Source organism: Typopeltis vanoorti, chromosome 12 (assembly GCF_054136105.1).
Source record: "Typopeltis vanoorti isolate ZY-2024b chromosome 12, IOZ_Tvanoo_1.0, whole genome shotgun sequence".
Lineage (NCBI taxonomy): Eukaryota > Metazoa > Arthropoda > Arachnida > Uropygi > Thelyphonidae > Typopeltis > Typopeltis vanoorti.
This window is the reverse complement of record NC_143560.1, coordinates 20,453,850-20,472,693: the sequence shown is the minus strand read 5'-3', so window position 1 is coordinate 20,472,693 and position 18,844 is coordinate 20,453,850. Positions and strand designations below refer to the sequence as shown.

The 18,844-nt window shown below is 34.9% G+C and overlaps 1 protein-coding gene across 2 annotated transcripts in view; it reads left to right on the top strand.

Annotated features, from left to right (window-relative positions):
* LOC150100617 (TIMELESS-interacting protein) overlaps positions 1-18,844 on the top strand; it is a 68,913-nt gene that overhangs the window by 38,409 nt on the left and 11,660 nt on the right. For both annotated transcript variants that reach the window (XM_090402031.1, XM_090402030.1), the window contains exon 4: positions 14,158-14,233. In XM_090402031.1, coding sequence (XP_090258157.1) covers positions 14,158-14,233 — 76 coding nt within the window. The remainder of the gene's footprint in view (positions 1-14,157; positions 14,234-18,844) is intronic.

Here is an 18,844-nt window from a genome sequence, read left to right as displayed (position 1 = left end):
TTTTCACCAGGGAACCAGGGTGCACAGCGAAAAGTCAGCAACTGGAACAAATCTGAAAGAACACCCCAACTCAACATCACCAGAGTTAAAGATCGGTACTATCAACGTAAGAAGCCTGAATGGCAAAGAAATGGAGCTGAGGAATTAGATAAGTACCAGATCGACATAATAGGGGTGACTGAAACAAAAAAGACAAAAACTGGTGAGATCTTTCTCAGCAATAAATACAAAATGTTATATTCAGGAATGACTATCAAGGAAAAGGAGTAGCCATAGTATTCAACACAAAATACGAGGCTCATCTTCTTGAATGGCAGGCACTCAAGTAGAGTGATTTGGGCAAATATCAGAATGGGGAACTGGACAATGAGACTTATTTGTGCCTATGGTCCCACAGAAGGTTCTACTAAGGTAGAAGTGGAGGAATTTTTTGAGGCTCTAGAGAAAGCTACTGACACAATGAAAAAGGAAAAGTTGGTCCTTGTTGGGGATCTAAATAGCAGAGTAGGATGTGATTGTCAGACATACAAAAATGTTTTGGGAAAATTTGGAGAAAAGAGCAAAGCTCTATTAATGGCAAATACCTGTTGGATTTCTGCTTAGGACATGGACTGGTTATTACTAACACCATGTTCCAACATACAAATGTGCACAAATTCACATGGAGAGAAGAGGCAAGGAATAAGAAAAGTCTCATTGAATATGTTATTGTTATGGTGATTTTTTCTGTCTAGTGCAGGACACCAGAGTGTACAGAGGATTTGAAATTGGACGTGATCACTATGTAGTCTTCAGCAGGATAAAATTGACTTTCATATTGAAATGAATAACATGTAAGAAAGTTTTAAAGCGAATAAAAGTTGAGCAGCTCTCAGATGTGAACTGTAGACTAAAATACACAAAGATTATTGAAGGAAAAATGAAAGAGTTTGAGAACAGGAACCAAACCTTGGAGATACAGTGGCAAGTCTTGAAGAAAACCCTGATTGATTCAGCTAGAGAGGCATGTGGTGAAGTTGTCTGCAAGGATAGAAAAATCAAAACTCCATGGTGGGCACAAGAAGTTAAAGAGGCAGTGAAGAAAAGAAGAAGCATATCAAAAGTTCCTGGCAAATAAGTCAGCTTGTGCTCTTAGAGAATACAGAGATAAATGTAAGAAAGCTAAACAGTGTGTAAAACTAGCTAAACAGAAGTCATTGGAGGACTTTGGCATTTGGAGAACATAAAATAAATATCAAGAAGGTGGAAAAATATTCTGGAAGTTGTTGAAGAAGCTTAGAAATGGAGGAAAGAGTGCTGTAAAAGAGTTAGAGATGATACAGGTGAAATGAAAATGGGAGAAAAAGATATCCTTGAGTATGGAGTAATTACTTTGAAAATTTGCTAAATGAAACAAGCAGTGATGACAGCACAGTGATAAAAAACACTGACCAGGCATGCAGTCAGGAATACATATCCATACTTGAAGTAGAAAAAGCCATCAAAGGTTTGAAATGTGGAAAGGCAGCAGGAGTAGATGATATTCGACCAGAAATACTGAAGTATGGTGGTATAAGTCTTACAGTGACTGCACTGCATAGTTCAGAATGCCTGGACAGATTGACGAATTCCCAATGATTGGAGTAGAGCTCTCATAGTACCTATATATAAAAAGGGAAATAAAACTGAATGTGAGAATTACAGAGGTATATCTGTACTGAGTGTTCCTGGTAAGATATATGCAAGTATACTTAAGAAATGGTTGAGAAGAATAGTGGAAGAAAAGCTTGGTGAAGAACAAGCTGGATTCAGGTCAATTCGAGGCTCTCAGGATCAGATCTTCACTTTACAACAAATAGTGGAGAAATAATGGGAATATAAGAAAGATCTGTATTTAAGTTTTGTCAATTTGGAAAAGGCATATGACAAGGTGCCAAGAGAGAAGCTATTCAATACGCTATAGTTATATGGTGTCAATGGGGCATTATATCAAGCAATACTTAGTCTTTATTTGAGTTGTAAGTCAGCAGTTAGAATTGAAGGAATTACAGGAAGATGTTTAATGTTAAATGTGGTGTGAGACAAGGATGTACATTATCCCCTTTGTTATTCATTATTTATATGGATCGCATTATGAAGGAAAATGGTATTAAACATGATATCAAAATTGGAGATGTTAATGTCAGCTCTTTGCTTTATGCAGACGATGTTATACTTCTAAATAAATCCGCTACAAGTCTGCAAGATTCTCTGACTAAAGTGGATAACTGTTGTAATAGATATGTTATGAAGGTCAGCAATAAAAAGACAAAAACAATGAAAATAGGCAGAATCATTGAAAATGTCAACTGTGTTGTGAATGGAGAACCTGAGGAACAAGTAAAACATTTCAGCCTTAGGCACGATTTTTAGTGAAGATGGTAAATTAAATATGGAAATAGACAACAGAATCAACAAAGCTGGTATGGTAGGAAGTCAATTGAATAAATTCATATGGAATAAGAGAGAAATTAGTCGGAACACTAAATTAGCTGTATACAAAACAGTGTTCAAACACTTGACCAAACACATATGAGAGTCTCAGGACTCTCATATCGCAGATATGAGAGACCTGAGAAAGATTAGAGGCATGAACAGATGGCATCAATGGCAATATCATATTAAAAATGAGGATATTAGGAAAGAACTTGGCATTGTCAGCATCCAGGAATGCGTTAGCAGAGCTAATGTGGTATGGTCACTTAAACAGAATGGGCGAGGAAAGATTAGCAAAACAAGTGTTCTCTGCCAAGTTGGCAGGTAAACGACCCAGAGGAAGACCAAGATATAGGTGGATTGATACAGTACAAAGTGCCTTAGACGATAGAAATATAAGATCTGGTAATGTTGGAGTCTTGACAAGTAACAGACTGATTCTGAGGAAAATTGTAGATAGGAAGTTAGTAATGATGTAAATTTTTCATGTAGTACTATCATATTCTGTACACCCCTTGAGGGTAAATGGCAGGAATTTGATAATGATGATGCTGATGATGACTTATGTTGGATACTGATTAAGGGGAAATTTATTTTATTAATATTTCTTACAGAATCCAACTTAATCAACCATACCAAAGACTATACTTGTAAAAATTATTTGATATTAATCCCATGATTGTGAATTATTATTAATGTAATTTCCTTGAGGTTATTTATTAAATTTTATTAATTAATCTAAATTATGTGTTAGCAATGATAAGACCTTGTATTGAAATAATATTCTGTTTATTTTGATTATTCCTTATTTTTATATTATGAGGAATTGTATATATAAGTTTAATATGCCTTATGTGAATTATAATATTTTGATTTTTTATTTATCACTACCAGTATGTAAAGGTATAATGTTTTGCAATATATCTGTTTTATTTTATTTTGTTTGTTACTATGGAGACGGGCTAGAAATAGCTAGTGTGTGCATGGATCGCGAGATATGGTATTCAACTGAGAGAAGGATTTGACATAAGAGAGTGTGAGAAACAATTTTGGGTGGGAAAAAGAAGGGAGGTATATAAGCTGAGAGCCGAGAAAGCTGTGGCTCTTCTCTTTTTCAGGATCGTCCATTGTGGGACACGAGAGCATTGAGGATAGTCCAGAGAGACGAGGAGAATACTCAGAGGCAGCGAAGTGAATGCAAAGGATTGCTGTGTCTAGAACTTTAGTGCTGTAATTGGACTATTTAAGGACTGGGAAAGTAATAGGCAACTGAAAATATTTCTAGAAGTTAAAGAATTACTGCATGTTCTATTATTTTCATCTAACTTTAACAGAGAGCTGAATTGGTCGAATAGTGTTAAAGAAGGAATGAATATTTTCCTTTATCCAAGTGCGTCTATACACGTGAAGTGCGACCATTAATAGTTCAGTTATCATTGAGAAGATTTATTCTAAATAGTGTTGCCATAGTGTGCCCATAGTGAAATTGATGAGCAAAGGATTTATCCAGTAAGAACTGTCAAATTTTGTTACTTCACTGCAGAGGTATATGTGTAATTAATTCCTCCTGTTATTCCCCACATTAACTATAACGTTTTTTGCTAAAATCAGCCGGAGTATGAAGTATGAAAGTGTATACTCATCAAGCAGTTGTTGCCACCATAAATGTATTGAGACTTTACTGACTGTGTGATAATAGTAACATTTGTTACTAAGAGATTTTGTAATATTGAACTCTGTTAAAAGTTATTTTAATATTGTGAAAACTATAAGTCTGATAGCAGAATGCCCATAGACTGAATCTGTAAGATGTTGTGACCAGTTAAGCTAAGACATTTATATTATCTTGTTCTCAGAATTGAGTTTATATGTATAATATATAACCCAGAATTAAATGTTTTGTTTTGATGATTTTAAAATTGTGTTTGCCTGATTCTCCTTTACTGCACCGTTCATGAAATTATCGGGCCTAGTGGGAGCTTCAAACAAAGGAGATAAACTCGTTCTACGTAAGAAATAATATTGATATAAATTTAGTTGATGTTTCGTTACACTACATTTCATTAGACTAATCTAGATATAGAGTGGCGCAGTCTAAAAATATAAATTTCTCTATATTTAAGTTAGTAATCAACCAGTAACTTATTACTCATTTAAGAACAGAGTTAAAACGAGATGACGGATCAAAAACTAGGAGGTACGATCTAACACTTACAACTCAAATAAAGACTAAGTATTGCTTGATATAATGCCCCATTGATGCCATATAACTGTAGCGTCTCTTGAATAGCTTCTCTCTTGGCACTTTGTCATATGCCTTTTCCAGATCGACAAAACTTAAATACAGATCTTTGTTATATTCTGATGCTTTCTCAACTATTTGTCATAAAGTGAAGATCTGATCTTGACTAGCCTCTATTTGGCCTGAATCCAGCTTGTTCTTCACCAAACTTTTCTTCCACAATTCTTCTCAACCGTTTCTCAAGATACTTGCATAGATCTTGCCAGGAACACTCATTAGGGAAATACCTTCTAATTCTCACATTCAGTTTTATTTCCCTTTTTATATATGGGTATTATTAGAACTCTACTCCAATCATCAGGAATTCATCCCTCTGTCCAGGCTTTCTGAACTATGCAGTGCAGCCACTGTAAGACTTTTATACCACCATACTTCAGCATTTCTGGTCAGATATCATCTACTCCTGCTGCCTTTCCACATTTCAAGCCTTTGATGGCTATTTCTACTTCAAGTATGGATTTGTATTCCTGACTGTTGAGTGTATTTTACCGCTGTGCTATCACTGCTTGCTTCATTTAGCAATTTTTCAAAGTAATTATTCCATACTTCAAGGATATCTTTTTCTCCTGTTTTCATTTCACCTTTATTATCTCTGACTCCTTTTACAGCACTCTTTCCTACATTTCTAAGCTTCTTCAACAACCTCCATAATATCTTACCACTTCTTGATATTTATTTTCTATGTTCTTACCAAAGTCCTCCCATGACTTTTGTTTAGCTAGTTTTACACAGTGTAGCTTTCTTACATTTGTCTCTGTATTCTCTAAGAGCACAAGCTGACTTATTTGCCAGGAACTTTTGATATGCTTTCTTCTTTTCTTTCACTGCCTCTTCAACTTGCTGTGTGCACCATGGAGTTCTGATTTTTCTATCCTTGCAGACAACCTCACCACATGCCTCTCTCTGGCTGAATCAATCAGGGTTTTCTCCAAGGCTTGCCCTTGAATCTCCAAGGTGTGTTACCTGTTCTCAAACTCTTTCTTTTTTTTTTTTTTTTCAATAATCTTTGTGTATTTTAGTCTACAATTCACATCTGAGAGCTGCTCAACTTTTATTCGCTTAAAAAGTTTCTTACATGTCATTCTTTTCAATATGAAATTCAATTTTATCCTGCTCAAGACTAAATAGTAATTGCTTCCAATTTCAAATCCTCTGTACGCTCTGGTGTCCTGCACCAGGGAGAAAACGTCACTATCAGCAATAACATAGTCAATGAGACTTTTCTTATTCCTTGCCTCTTCTCTCCATGTGAATTTGTGCACATTTGTATGTTGGAACATGGTGTTAGTAATAACCAGTCCATGTCCTGAGCAGAAATCCTTTGCCATTATTATTAGCTTTGCTCTTTTCTCTAAATTTTCCCAAAATATTTTTGTATGTCTGACAATCATTTCCTACTCTGCTATTTAGATCCCCAATAAGGACCAACTTTTCCTTTTTCATTATGTCAGTTGCTTTTTCTAAATCCTCAAAAAATTCCTCCACTTCTACCTTAGCAGAACCTTCTTTAGGACCATAGGCACAAATAAGTCGCATTGTCGAATTCCCCATTCTGATATTTGCCCACATCACTCTACTTGAGACTGCCTGCCATTGAAGAAGATTAGCCTTGTATTTTGTGTTGAATACTATGGCTACTCCTTCTTTTCCTTGATTGTCATTTCCTGAATATAACATTTTGTATTTATTATTCAGAAAGATCTCACCAGTTTTTGTCTTTTTTGTTTCAGCCATCCCTATTATGTCGATCTGGTACTTATCTAATTCTTCAGCTAGTTCCATTTCTTTGCCATTCAGGCTTCTTATGTTGATAGTACCGATCTTTATCTCTGGTGATGTTGAGTTGGGGTGTACTTTCAGATTTGTTCCAGTAGCTGACTTTTTGCTGTTCGTCCTGGTTCCCTGGCGAAAACCACGGGGGCCTTGTTTAACCTGCGACGCCCCAGCCGGTATGAAATTTTGTCATGTTGTACCATCATTTTGTATATTGGTTTAAGCCAATAAGAATAGAATTTGGTTGGCTAAATCCCAAATTGCAAGCCCATCCTCGTTCGTTCAGTATCCAGGTATATACAATACCCACCAGGGTGCACCACGAGAAGGTTAGGATTGGACATCAGAACCTCTGGTCGGTTCTCCGCATTCCTTTAAAGGCTATGTGGAGGTCTCTTCTCAGTTATACAGCTTTGACTTTTAAGCACCTCAGTATTTGGAATCTATAAACAAATTGTTTAAGCTGTTCCAATTTTTATTTCAGTTGGACAAATTGCAGGGGCATAAAGAGATGGAACATATAAAAATAATTGAATATGTTGTAGTAACTTCACCTTATCAAAACAGCATATTTTATTTTGGATTTACATGAGATGGTCATGTGAATCAGTTTTTGATTTCATTCAGATCATTTTTCTTGTCAAAATCTGGAAGAGTAATTCAAACTGATATTAGTAATTCTGCACTGGCTGGGTAGAATTTATTTAATGATTTAGTATGTTTTATTATTATTATTACTATTAACACAAGATCCTCATGGAGTCCAAAGACTTATTATGGGAGGCAAATACTGTTACATACACACAAAGCCCATCAAACCGTGCTCTAAACTCATTCAATATATCTGATTTAACCAGAATGTCAGGCAAAGCATTCCACTGACCAACCACTCTCTGTGTAAAGAATTTACATCTTATGCCCCTGCTCACACCCTCCTTATACAATGTCCAGGAATGACCCTTTGTTTTGTTCTACCGTTTTCCCCATTGTACAAAAAATTTCTTTCACATTAACTTGGTGATAACCTTTTGCCAATTTAAATGTCTCAATTGTATCCCCTCTTTTCCTCCTATTCACAAGGCTTTGCAAACTGCATTCCTTCAATCTGTCCTCATATCCCACATCCCAAAGACCAGTTACAACCTTAGTCAATCTTCTCTGGACTCTTTCCAGTATATCACCATGAAAACCAGGAGACCAAATCTGTGCATAATAGTAAGATATGAGGCCTGATTAAAGTCTTATATAGTGGAACCTGGACCTCTATTTCTAAACTCAAGGTCCTCTGCATCATTGCCATAAGCTGATGTGATGTCTTCATAATACAATGTGACTGCTGTGAACTTCAGATCCCTGTTTATTTTGGTCTCTTATCTCCTCAACTTCCTCCAAAATTTCCCAACCAAATGTATACTTTGCATCCTGTTGTTGCCTACCAAATTTCAGAAACTTACACTTGGCAACATTGAGTTGACAATTCCATACTGTTGCCCACTCATACATTCTATTCAAGTATTCCCATCAGGCCATAACATCTACTTAATTCCTCATCACTCTCCCCAGTTTTACATCATCTGTAAACAATTGCAAAACCACTAGTGACTTTTCTCTTTCGAGATAGTGCCACCCTGTATACAACTTGCTGATAGCCATTCATCTATCGATCTCACTAATCTATCATCCAATCCCATCTGCTTCAGTTTAATGACCAACTTATTGTGTAACAGTCTATCAAAAGCCTTTGCAAAACCAAGTATAACACTGTATATGCATCTCCCTTGTCCAATACCTTTGTTATCTTGGTATAGTACACAAGCAAGTTTGTAGAATACTACCTTTGTTGAGCAGACTCATGCTGACAAGTACAAAGAATACTCACCAACCTCTCCAATACCTTAACTACAACTCCAGATATACAGATCAGCCTATAATTTGTTGCCTTAGCCTTATCACCACCTTTGTGAAGTGGAAAAATTTGACCTTCCTTCCACTCCTTTGGGAGTTGTGCTGTTGCAAGGCTTGTTAAAGAGATAGGCCAAGGTTTATGCTAACTCCTTTCCTTTAAGAAACGTGGTGATATGTCATCAAGTCCTATTTGCCTTATTGACATCTAGCTTGCTTAACTCCTCATATACTTCTTGCTCACTCATCATTAAGCACTTCTCTCATTTCATTCTTTACACTTGAGCTTCTGATTTCACCAATCTCACATTTTCATCCATTAACAGCATCTTACCATAATCATTCTTCCTTCTACTGGCCACATATTGAGAAAATTCGCACTATTTTTTCTTGGCCTGATTTGCTAATTTCTGCTCATACTGCACTTTGTTATCCTTACCATCTTAGTTATTCTCCTGGTATGCTCTTTATACTCTCCATGCAACTGATTATTATCATTATTCATCTTATGCTTCCTCCAAAGTGCTTTCTTCTTCTTCCAGATTTCATGCTTAATCCTCTCATTCATCCATTTTGCATCTACCTTATTCAGCCTTTTGACCTTGGGAATGTATTCGACATTGATACTGTTACAAATTTCTTTGTCAGTTCCCAAGCAGCATTTATTTCCTTACCACTCAACTCCTCATTCCATGTTATAGCTCCAAGTCGAGTCCTAAGCTTGTCATAATCACCAGCCTTGTACTTCCACATATATATTTTCCTCACAGATGTTTTCATATGGCTAGTTACATTTTAATTTTGGTTTCATTCATATCACTTGTAGCAGCATATTTGAGGATGGATGGGGGAGGGGGAATTGTCTGCAGTATATAAGACAAAAATAACTCTAGGTTTTGATAATGAATGGTATTGTATCACCATATAAGAATATGGTGATACAATACAAATACAAAATTACTATTACAATACTATTACAAAATGCACCATTTGCGTGATCTGATAATATTGTTTACAATATTATCAGATCTTGTCCTTCCTTGTTTTTTATATTTATTATTATTTTTTCAACAGACATATGCATAAATATCATCATCCAATTTCTGTTATGTACCCTTAGGTAGGTGTGTACAGGATATTATGATAGTACCGCATGAAAAAGTTATGAAGTTACTAACTTCCTATGAACAGTTTTCACTCAAATTAATCTGTTATCCTACAATATTATCAGATCTTATATTTTGTCTTCTTAGGCACTTTTTACTGCATCAAGCTAACTACATCTTGGACTTTTTCCTACCATCCTAGCAAAATAAGCATGATATGGTCAGTACCACTTGTGAGCTAATCTCAGGTGGTATTAACATACCACCTGAGAATAGCTCTGCTGACACATTCTTGAATGCTAACAATGTTGAGTTATTTCATAATATCCTCATTTTTATATGATATTGCCATTTATGCCACCTGTTCACTCTCCTAATCTTTCTTAGAACTCTCATATCTGCGGTCTCCAGTATTTGATCGAGTGTTTTATTTCCAACTCTCCTCTCAAATCTATAAATTAAAATTGGTTAGAATACTATCCTGTGTGTAGCTAGTTTAGTGTCTTGACTAATTTCTCTCTTATTCCATATAGATTTATTCGGTTGACTTGCTACCACATCAGCTTTGCTAATTCTGTAACCTGAATACAAAGGTTTCTGTGGTTTAGCAGTTCTTCATTTAATTTTTGGTATTGAGACTGAATGTTTTTCAACATATAACAGGTTTAATAAAACTGAACAATATAATCCAAAATATGCCTCTGACAGTTCCTTTACAACAATATTTCAAGAATGCAATCACGTTACCTATTGGCCAGTAATTTTATGAAATTCACTCCCCTTGACATTTGCTGTGTAGGCCAGTCAGGAAGGTCTAGGGAGATTCTCATGTCTGAACATGTAAATCAACAGCAAATTCCTTATATGGTATCCACAGGATATTATGATAGTACTCCAACAGAAAGTTACACATTTCTAACTTCCAATCAGTAATTTTCCTCCAAATTAATCTGTTGTCTGTCAAGACATTGTCAGATCCTTGTATTTCTGTCTTCTAAGGCAATTTTACTGTATCAATCCACCTAGATCTTTGTCTTCTTATTGGTCTTTTCCTGCAATCTGGCAAAGATTACTTGTTTTGCTAATCTTTCCTCTCCCAGTCTATTTAAGTTACCATACCATTAGAGATTAGCTCTGCTAACATAATCCTGAATGCTAATAATGGCAAGTTTTTTTTGTAATATCTTCATTTTTAATACAATACTCCCATTGATGCCATCTGTTCACTTCCCTAATCATTCTAAGAACTCTCATGTCGGTGGTCTCCAGGGTTTTCGACCAAGGGGTTCTCTCAGATCCATAAAACTGATTTGAACACTGTCTTGTATACAGCTAATTTAGTGTTTTGACAAATGTCAAAGACAATGAAAATAGGCAGAAATATTGAAAATATCAACTGCATCATGAATGGAGAACCTACAGAACAAGTAAAACATTTCAGCTACTTAGTCACAATTTTTTGTGAAGATGGTTACCGACAAAGTATGGTAGGAAGTCAACTGAATAAATGTATGTGGAATAAGAGAGAAATTAGTCAAAACACTAAATTAGCTGTATACAAGACAGTGTTCAAATCAATTTTAACATATGGATCTGAAAGCTAGGTTAGAAATAAAACACTTGACAAAAGACTAAAGACTACAGATATGAGAGTCTTGAGAAAGATTAGGGACATGAACAGATGGCATCAATAGCAATATCATGTTAAAAATGAATATATTAGGAAAGAACTTGACATTGTTCAACCAGAAATGTGGTAGCAGAGCTAATCTCAGGTATGGTTATGGTCACTTAAATGGAATGGGAGAGGAAAGATTAGCAAAACAAGTGTTCTCTGCCAGGTTGGAAGGAAAAAGACCCAGAGGAAGACCAAGATAGGGGGGGGGGGATTGATGCAGTAAAAAAAAGTTCCTTAGAAAAGAGAAATATAAGATCTGACAATGTTGGGGTCTTGACAGATGATAGATTGATTTGGAGGAAAATTGTTGATAGAAAGTTAATAATGATGTAAGTTGAGGGTACATGTCAGGAATTTGATGATGATAAATGACTTTCTTATTCCAAATAAATTTATTCAGCTGACTTCCTACCCCAGCTTTACTAATTTTGTTGTCTATTTCCATATTTAATTTTCCATCTTCAATAAAAACTATGCCTAAATAGCTGAAATGTTTTACTTGTTCTATAGGTTCACCATTCAGATACAGTTGATTTTTTCAAGGTTTCTGCCTATTTTCAATGTCTTTGTCTTTTTATTGATGATTTTCATACCAAATTTATTACAACAGTTATTCGGTTTATTTAGGGAATCTTTCAGACTTGTACAGGATTTATTCAGAAGTATAACATCATCTGCAGGAAGTAAAGAGCTAAGATTAACATAATCCAATTTTGATATCAGATTTAATATCACTTTTCTTCATAATGTGATCCATACAAATAATGAATAACAGTGGAGATAATGTGCACCCTTGTTGCACACTTGTTGTAACATCAAACTATCTTCCTGTACCTCCGTCAATTCTAACTGCTGACGTTCAGCTTATATAGAGACTATGTATTGCTCAGTATAATGTCCCATTCACACCATATAACTGTAGCATTTTGAAGAGCTTTTTTCTTGACACCTTGTCATTTGCTTTTTTCAGATCTACAAAACTTAAATACAAATCTTTGTTATATTCCCAAGATTTCTCGATTATTTACCTTAAAGTAAAAATCTGATGCCAGCTTGTTCTTCACCAAGTGTTCCACAACTTTTCTTAGCTGTTTCTCGAGTATATTTGCATAAATATTACCAGGAACACTCATTAGGGAAATTACTCTGTAATTCTCACATTCAGTTTTATTTCCCTTTTTATAGATGGGCACTATAAGAGCTCTATTCCAATCATCTTGAATTTTATCCTCTGATCAGGTCTTTTGAATTATGTAGTGTAGCTGCTGTAAAACTTTTATAACTCCATATTTTTGCATTTCTAACCAAATTTCATCTACTCCAGCATCTGTTGTACCATCATTTGGATTTTAGTTTAAGCCAATAATAATACAATTGGTTTTATAAATCTGAAATTGCCAGCCCATCCTCATCTGTTCATTATCCAGGTAGATACCTAAACAGTGTGAATCATGAGAAGGTGAGGGTTGGATATTAGGTCAAGAAGCTGGTCGATTTCCCCGTATTTCTTAAAAGCTACATGGAGGTTTCCTTCCAGTTATCTAGCTTTGATCTGTAAGCAACCCTAATTCTTATATTAATATAATAATTCATATTTCATTATAATATTGAGGGAAGTAGGATGGGAGAGGCTTGCAACTGTTTGGCTCCAACTTGGTTGGAAAAGTAATTGACATCATTTATGTTATATAAATTAACATTATATAGCAACTAATGGGCAAAGTCTTGAAAAATAGTGAAAACTTCACATATTTGAGATAGATTCTTTTTTTTTTTATCCATTTTGTCTTATTCATCAGAGACATGGAGACTAACAAGGGAAGACAAAATAAGAAGTGTGGGCATTAGGAATTTTTGGAGTAGAAGAAAGTGTTGAAGAGATGCTTATTAACTTTTGCTTGAAGTGGTTCAGAAAAATAATGAGAATGAATTTAGAAAGAGTACCAGTAAGCATATGTACAAAATGAAAAGTGATGAGAAAACCATGGAAAAGGTAGCAAGATCAGATATGATGAGATTTAGAAGAAAGAAATGTTTTGGAACAGCATTCATGGAGAAAGAATGTGGAAGGGAAAAAAAAAAAAGAAATAGAGTGCTTTGATTTGCCTGACCTGACAGCTTCTGTTGGAGCAATTATGAATGAAGAAGAATAATGAGGGTTTAGTATGATAATGAATGAATGTCTTTTCAAAAACTTTCAAAACTTTGTGGTTATAGTGGTCGGAGAATTAAAGTTGAGGGGCCACATTTCTAAGATAGTTAAGTCATCACATCAGGTAACTGCAGTGTTGAAGAGAACACTGATGTAAGAAAAAGGAAGTCATCCTCTCGCTTTGCAAAGCTTTGATAGGACCATCTATTAACTTCTTCTTCAGGTATGATCACTTGCATTTAGAAAAGATGAAACAGTTGAAAAGATCTAGCAGAGTGTAGCCAAGATGATAATCTGGCTTATGGAACTGTGCATATGACAACAGACTGGGGAAATGTGGTCTTCAAACTTTGAGGAATAGCCAGAATGGAGGAGGAAATTTAAAGAGATCTTACCAATATAGTCAGAAGTGAGATTTTTCAGTTTGCGGTAATGTGGGGAGAACTCAAGGTCATTCCTGGAAACTGAATAAGGGTGTGTGTTTAGGAAGAATGTGAGTTCAAGGTTCATCTCATGGTATGTGTTGAATGTATTATCCTTTCATCAGATGCTGTGAGTGCTTCTTTAATAAATGTTTTTAAGGGAAGATATAACAGGTATTTATGTATTGTATGAGCTGGAAGAGGTCCTTGACTCTATGGCTCAGCTAAGTAAAAATAATGCTGATTATTATGTCTGTTTAAGAATTTTTTCATGAATTGGCTATTTGCTGTTTTTAAAACTGTTTTGGGATGGAGGGAATGAGTTGATTATATGTATACCCTATAATATTTTTTTACATTTATTAAAGACTTTGTGGCAACAGAGGAATTGCAGAGCTCCCTAAATACTTTGAAAATGTTGTGTTTAAAGGAAAAGGGCATGAAGTAAGTTTATTTTTACAATAAGATTTGTTTTTGTATTAGTAAATAATTACAACAGAATAACAAACAAATGGGGTACTTCTCAATATGTTGTTCTGTCTTTTTAATTCTGCTATTTTTGAGAAACTATTGATAAGTAGGAGCTTGAAGTTTCAGGCTTGAACTACATAGATATTCTGGATTTTAGCCTGGTATCACCATTATGTAGATATTCTGGTCTCCAATAAGAACCAACAGTTCTAAACAGCTCTCAGGCCAATGAAACCCTTAATTTACAGAGATAAACATATAAGCACCTGGATAGAGCATGTGTCTTTGAAATAGTACAATTGAGGCAATTTTTGCTAAAGGTATGTGTATTTTCACAAGATCTCAGTTATTTTTTAAACATTTTCTTCAAAATTTAATAATGATGATTGTTAACCTTTTAATAATTTTTCATCGTCAAGTTGCTTTTTTAGTCTCTTTTCTTCTTTAATAATAATTTGTACATTGATCATTTATGAAAGTTCATTTATGAATAATAAATAAGTCCAACAAAGTATTTTGGATTTCTGCCTAATTTCTGATGAGAATTACCATTTTAGAACAATTTAACTCCCTTAATCTAAAGTAAAAAGATGATTATAGGTTCCTGAGCAGAATTTGTATTCTTTGTGTAGTGCTATAACATGACATGACATACAACATGGGCACAGAGTTTTTGTGTGTGTACGTGCCCACATGTGCACATAAGGTCTCAGTCCTTTCAAAATTTTAAGTTTTTGAAGCAAATGTTTTTGCTACTTGGTATATTGTTGAATGTTGAATAATTTTTTATTAATCTTTCTTTTGATGATAGCGCTATGTTTGGGTTCAAGGCTGTCGGTGTGTAAACATGATTTTCAGACATGTAGACATGATGTATAGACTGAACAATAATGGTCCAAGGACTGAACCCTGGGTTACATCACAGGTCACCTTAAATCTGGCATATTCACACCCACTGTATACCACTTTGATACCTGTCTGTCGACCATTCACTTATTCAAGTCAAGAGTTGTGATGTTGAACTTATTCTAAACCCATATTATCCAGTTTATGCAACAGCCTTTCATGTGATATCCTATCAAATGCCTTAAGCAAAATCCAACGGTATCATAGTGTGTCTATTCTTTTTATCCAACTTGGCCATAACATTGTTATGGCCAAGTTTTATAAAGTCACCCATAACGATCACCTCTTTTAGCACCCATTAAGATAATTTAGGGGTTAACAATGCATTTCATTAATCCCTTACAACTAAACCACAAGATCTTTAGCAATAGACCATATATTTCATCCTGTTTACTTCCACTTCACAGATAGCCTCCAACTCACTTCAACATTTGCAGAATGATTTGAATAGGCTGGAAATTTGGGCAAATGAAAATGGTTGTCAGTTCAATGTTAGTTGAACTGACAACCATTTTCATAAAGCATAAAGGTATGCACTTTGACATGATGATATTTCCAGTGGCATATCAGCAAGTTTAGGCTACAAGAAACCGATGAGACTAGAAATTGTGGTCTAATGGTGGATAAGGATTTTAAGTTCAAAGTTCACAGCAAAAATTGCAAATACAACTTATAGGATAATTGTGATGTTGAAACAAACATTGACATGTAAAGTTATGGAAGTCGTTTTGGCTTTTTACAAGGCCGGCCTTTGATAAGACTGCATGTGGATTATTGTGTTCAGATTTGGTCTCCTATGCTCCAAGGGTAGAAGCTGTGGAAAAGGTGCAAAGAAGAGTTACAAAGATTATATTAGCATTATGAAATTTAGATTATGAGTATGTGATTGCAAATATGTGGACTACATTCTGGTTAACAGGAGAAAGAGGGTGATATGGTAAGAGATGTATAAACTTCTGAATGGGTGTTATAGGATATCGTTTAATGGGATTTTTTGTTATATGGAAGATGAAGATAGAGAACATGGGGGGGGGAAGGCATCCATGGAAGTTGTTTGTAGTTAAGAAAGGGGTAAGAGCTAGATTTTTCTCTCACATAGCAATGAGTGATTGGAATAGTTTTCCTTCCCCCCCCCCCCCATGGAAGTTTTGATGTTCATCATGCTTTTGCTTATTTACAAATTCCTTTATTACAAAGTAGCAACAGCAGCCTTCAAGTTGTATTATTAATAAAGAAAATGATAATGACATGTTTAGGAAAATTAATTTAATAGATAAATAGTGCATGATAAGTTATAACAGCAAGACCTTTGTAATTAACATATTTCATGGAAGTTTTGATGTTCATCATGCTTTTGCTTATTTACAAATTCCTTTATTACAAAGTAGCAACAGCAGCCTTCAAGTTGTATTATTAATAAAGAAAATGATAGTGACATGTTTAGGAAAATTAATTTAATAGATAAATAGTGCATGATAAGTTATAACAGCAAGACCTTTGTAATTAACATATTTCTTTTGCAATACACAAATGCATTCAGATATATCACAACTTTAAAGGTGTAAATTAATTATGCACCCAGGTCATGTGGTAAAAATATAAGGGAGCAAGGGCCAAAGCTAAATAACTAGCAGAAAACTGACTGGAAAGTTTGATCCAGTATCAGTCTGCACCTTTCTATAGTCATCCTGGTAGTTAGGTATCCACTTGAATGCAAATGAATAAGGATGGACTTGTTATTAGATGTTTTATGGAAACACATGCAGTAGACAAGACATAATGATATATTTTAAAAAATGGTTTAACACATATAAAGGAAATTAGAATTTATTTACAACTCCTATGTATTTTGCTCACTGTAACATGAGCATCATTCAGGGATTGAGCAAAAGAATTGTTTACAACATTCAAAATATTAACACAAGAATGAGTCATACTTTCCCATGTCTTGGTCACAGCCAAGTGAGCAGGAGGCAGTACTATTAAAGTTTCTAGGAACCAGCCAGTTCAGGTATGGTTTTGTGATTTAAAAAAAATAAATAATAAAAATTATGAAAAGTTTATGGCTATTACTTTCCAAAACTTGGAGATAGGCATGTGGTCTGTTCATTTAAGATTAGGATGATGATGTAGCGTTTCACACATTTCACAGAATAGATTATTGAATTTAAATCTACTATAGTGTAACAACTTTGTCTGAATCTATTCAGCTCTGTTCTAGTGACAATGTGTGAAAGCAATTTATTTGTAGTAGTTGGTAAGAAAGAAGACACTTTTTGTGCTCGTTTGAAAGTAGTGTACAGATTATATTTGTGGAGAATCCTTACTCTTTGTTCAGAAGTCCCTTTAAGGGTAGAATATGGAAATCATCTACATTAGATTGTAGTCCGGCTGAAGGACAATAATTATCAATTATTTTCTGAATGTTGGTTTCTTTATATCCATTAAACAACAAAGTGATTCATATTTTATTTAATTCTTTTGATAGAAAGGTGTCCGAAGAACATTTTTTGCATGCTCTGTGTACATAACTTTTATAATACCTGTCTTGGGTGAAGTATGATGATGATGTGAAGTTGGGTGTATATATCTATCAGTGAAAGAAGACTTTCTCTAGATGGAAAATTCAATATTGCCTGTAAAGTTGCTGTTTACTGAAGTATCCAACAAAGGAAGACTGTTGTTAGATTTATTCTGCATCGAGTGATTTCAGCTTGAGAATTGCATCTATGTTCGGAAGCACTTACATATGTGAATGCAGTTTCTCAACTATGAAGGCGGTTAAATTGTCACAAAGAAGCCAACTGACTGATGACCACCTTCAGGATTTGTTATGAATATCATCAACTGCAGGTGCAAACTTGATGCTCTGTGTCTATTTGCATCTTGGGAAATAGGATTAAAACCCAAGTTTATATAAAATTACTTGATGATGTAATTTTTTCATGTAGTACTGTCATATCCTGTACACCCCTTGAGGGTACATGGCAGGAATTTGATGATGATGATGATGATATCTTGAATACATAATATACCCAAGTTAAAAAACTTTCTACATCTATCTCTCATCCTGAGATTTTATTTAATAATGTCAAAGCAACTTGTTTAGGTAAAATTCATAAGCTCTGCATTACTTCAACCTTAGCATTATCAGGTTTGGCTCCCACTGACAAGACCTCAATAAAGGTTGAAACCGGTATGGGTAGTGACCATTGCCTTTAATGCATAGCATCATACATCTCCTCAAGGGGATGTGCTTTACATTAAGGGAAAAATACAAGGAAAGTGATCAGAGCTTAATCCACCTTTACCACGAGTTGCCTCAGATGGCACTACCATGAGTTGCCTCAGACTTGCACTACGTGCAGGCGAAAACTTGACGTACTTGTCTGTTTGCTTTCTTGGGAAATAGGATTAAAAACCAAACAATTGATAAATATAAACCTGATAAAGGTAAGCCCTCAATCTCCTGAAAACTAACAAGTCTGTAAAACCAAAACAATATGAAAATTTTTACAGCGGAACTGTCAGGTTTCGCCAGAATATCAGTGATATCGAGATTTTGTTGCAGAAATGCAAACCTCTCTATTTCTGTCTACAGGAAACATACTAAAGACTCAGTGAGGACCCTACCTTAAAGAATTTCACTGTTGTATGCAAGGACAGAACTGGAAGTAG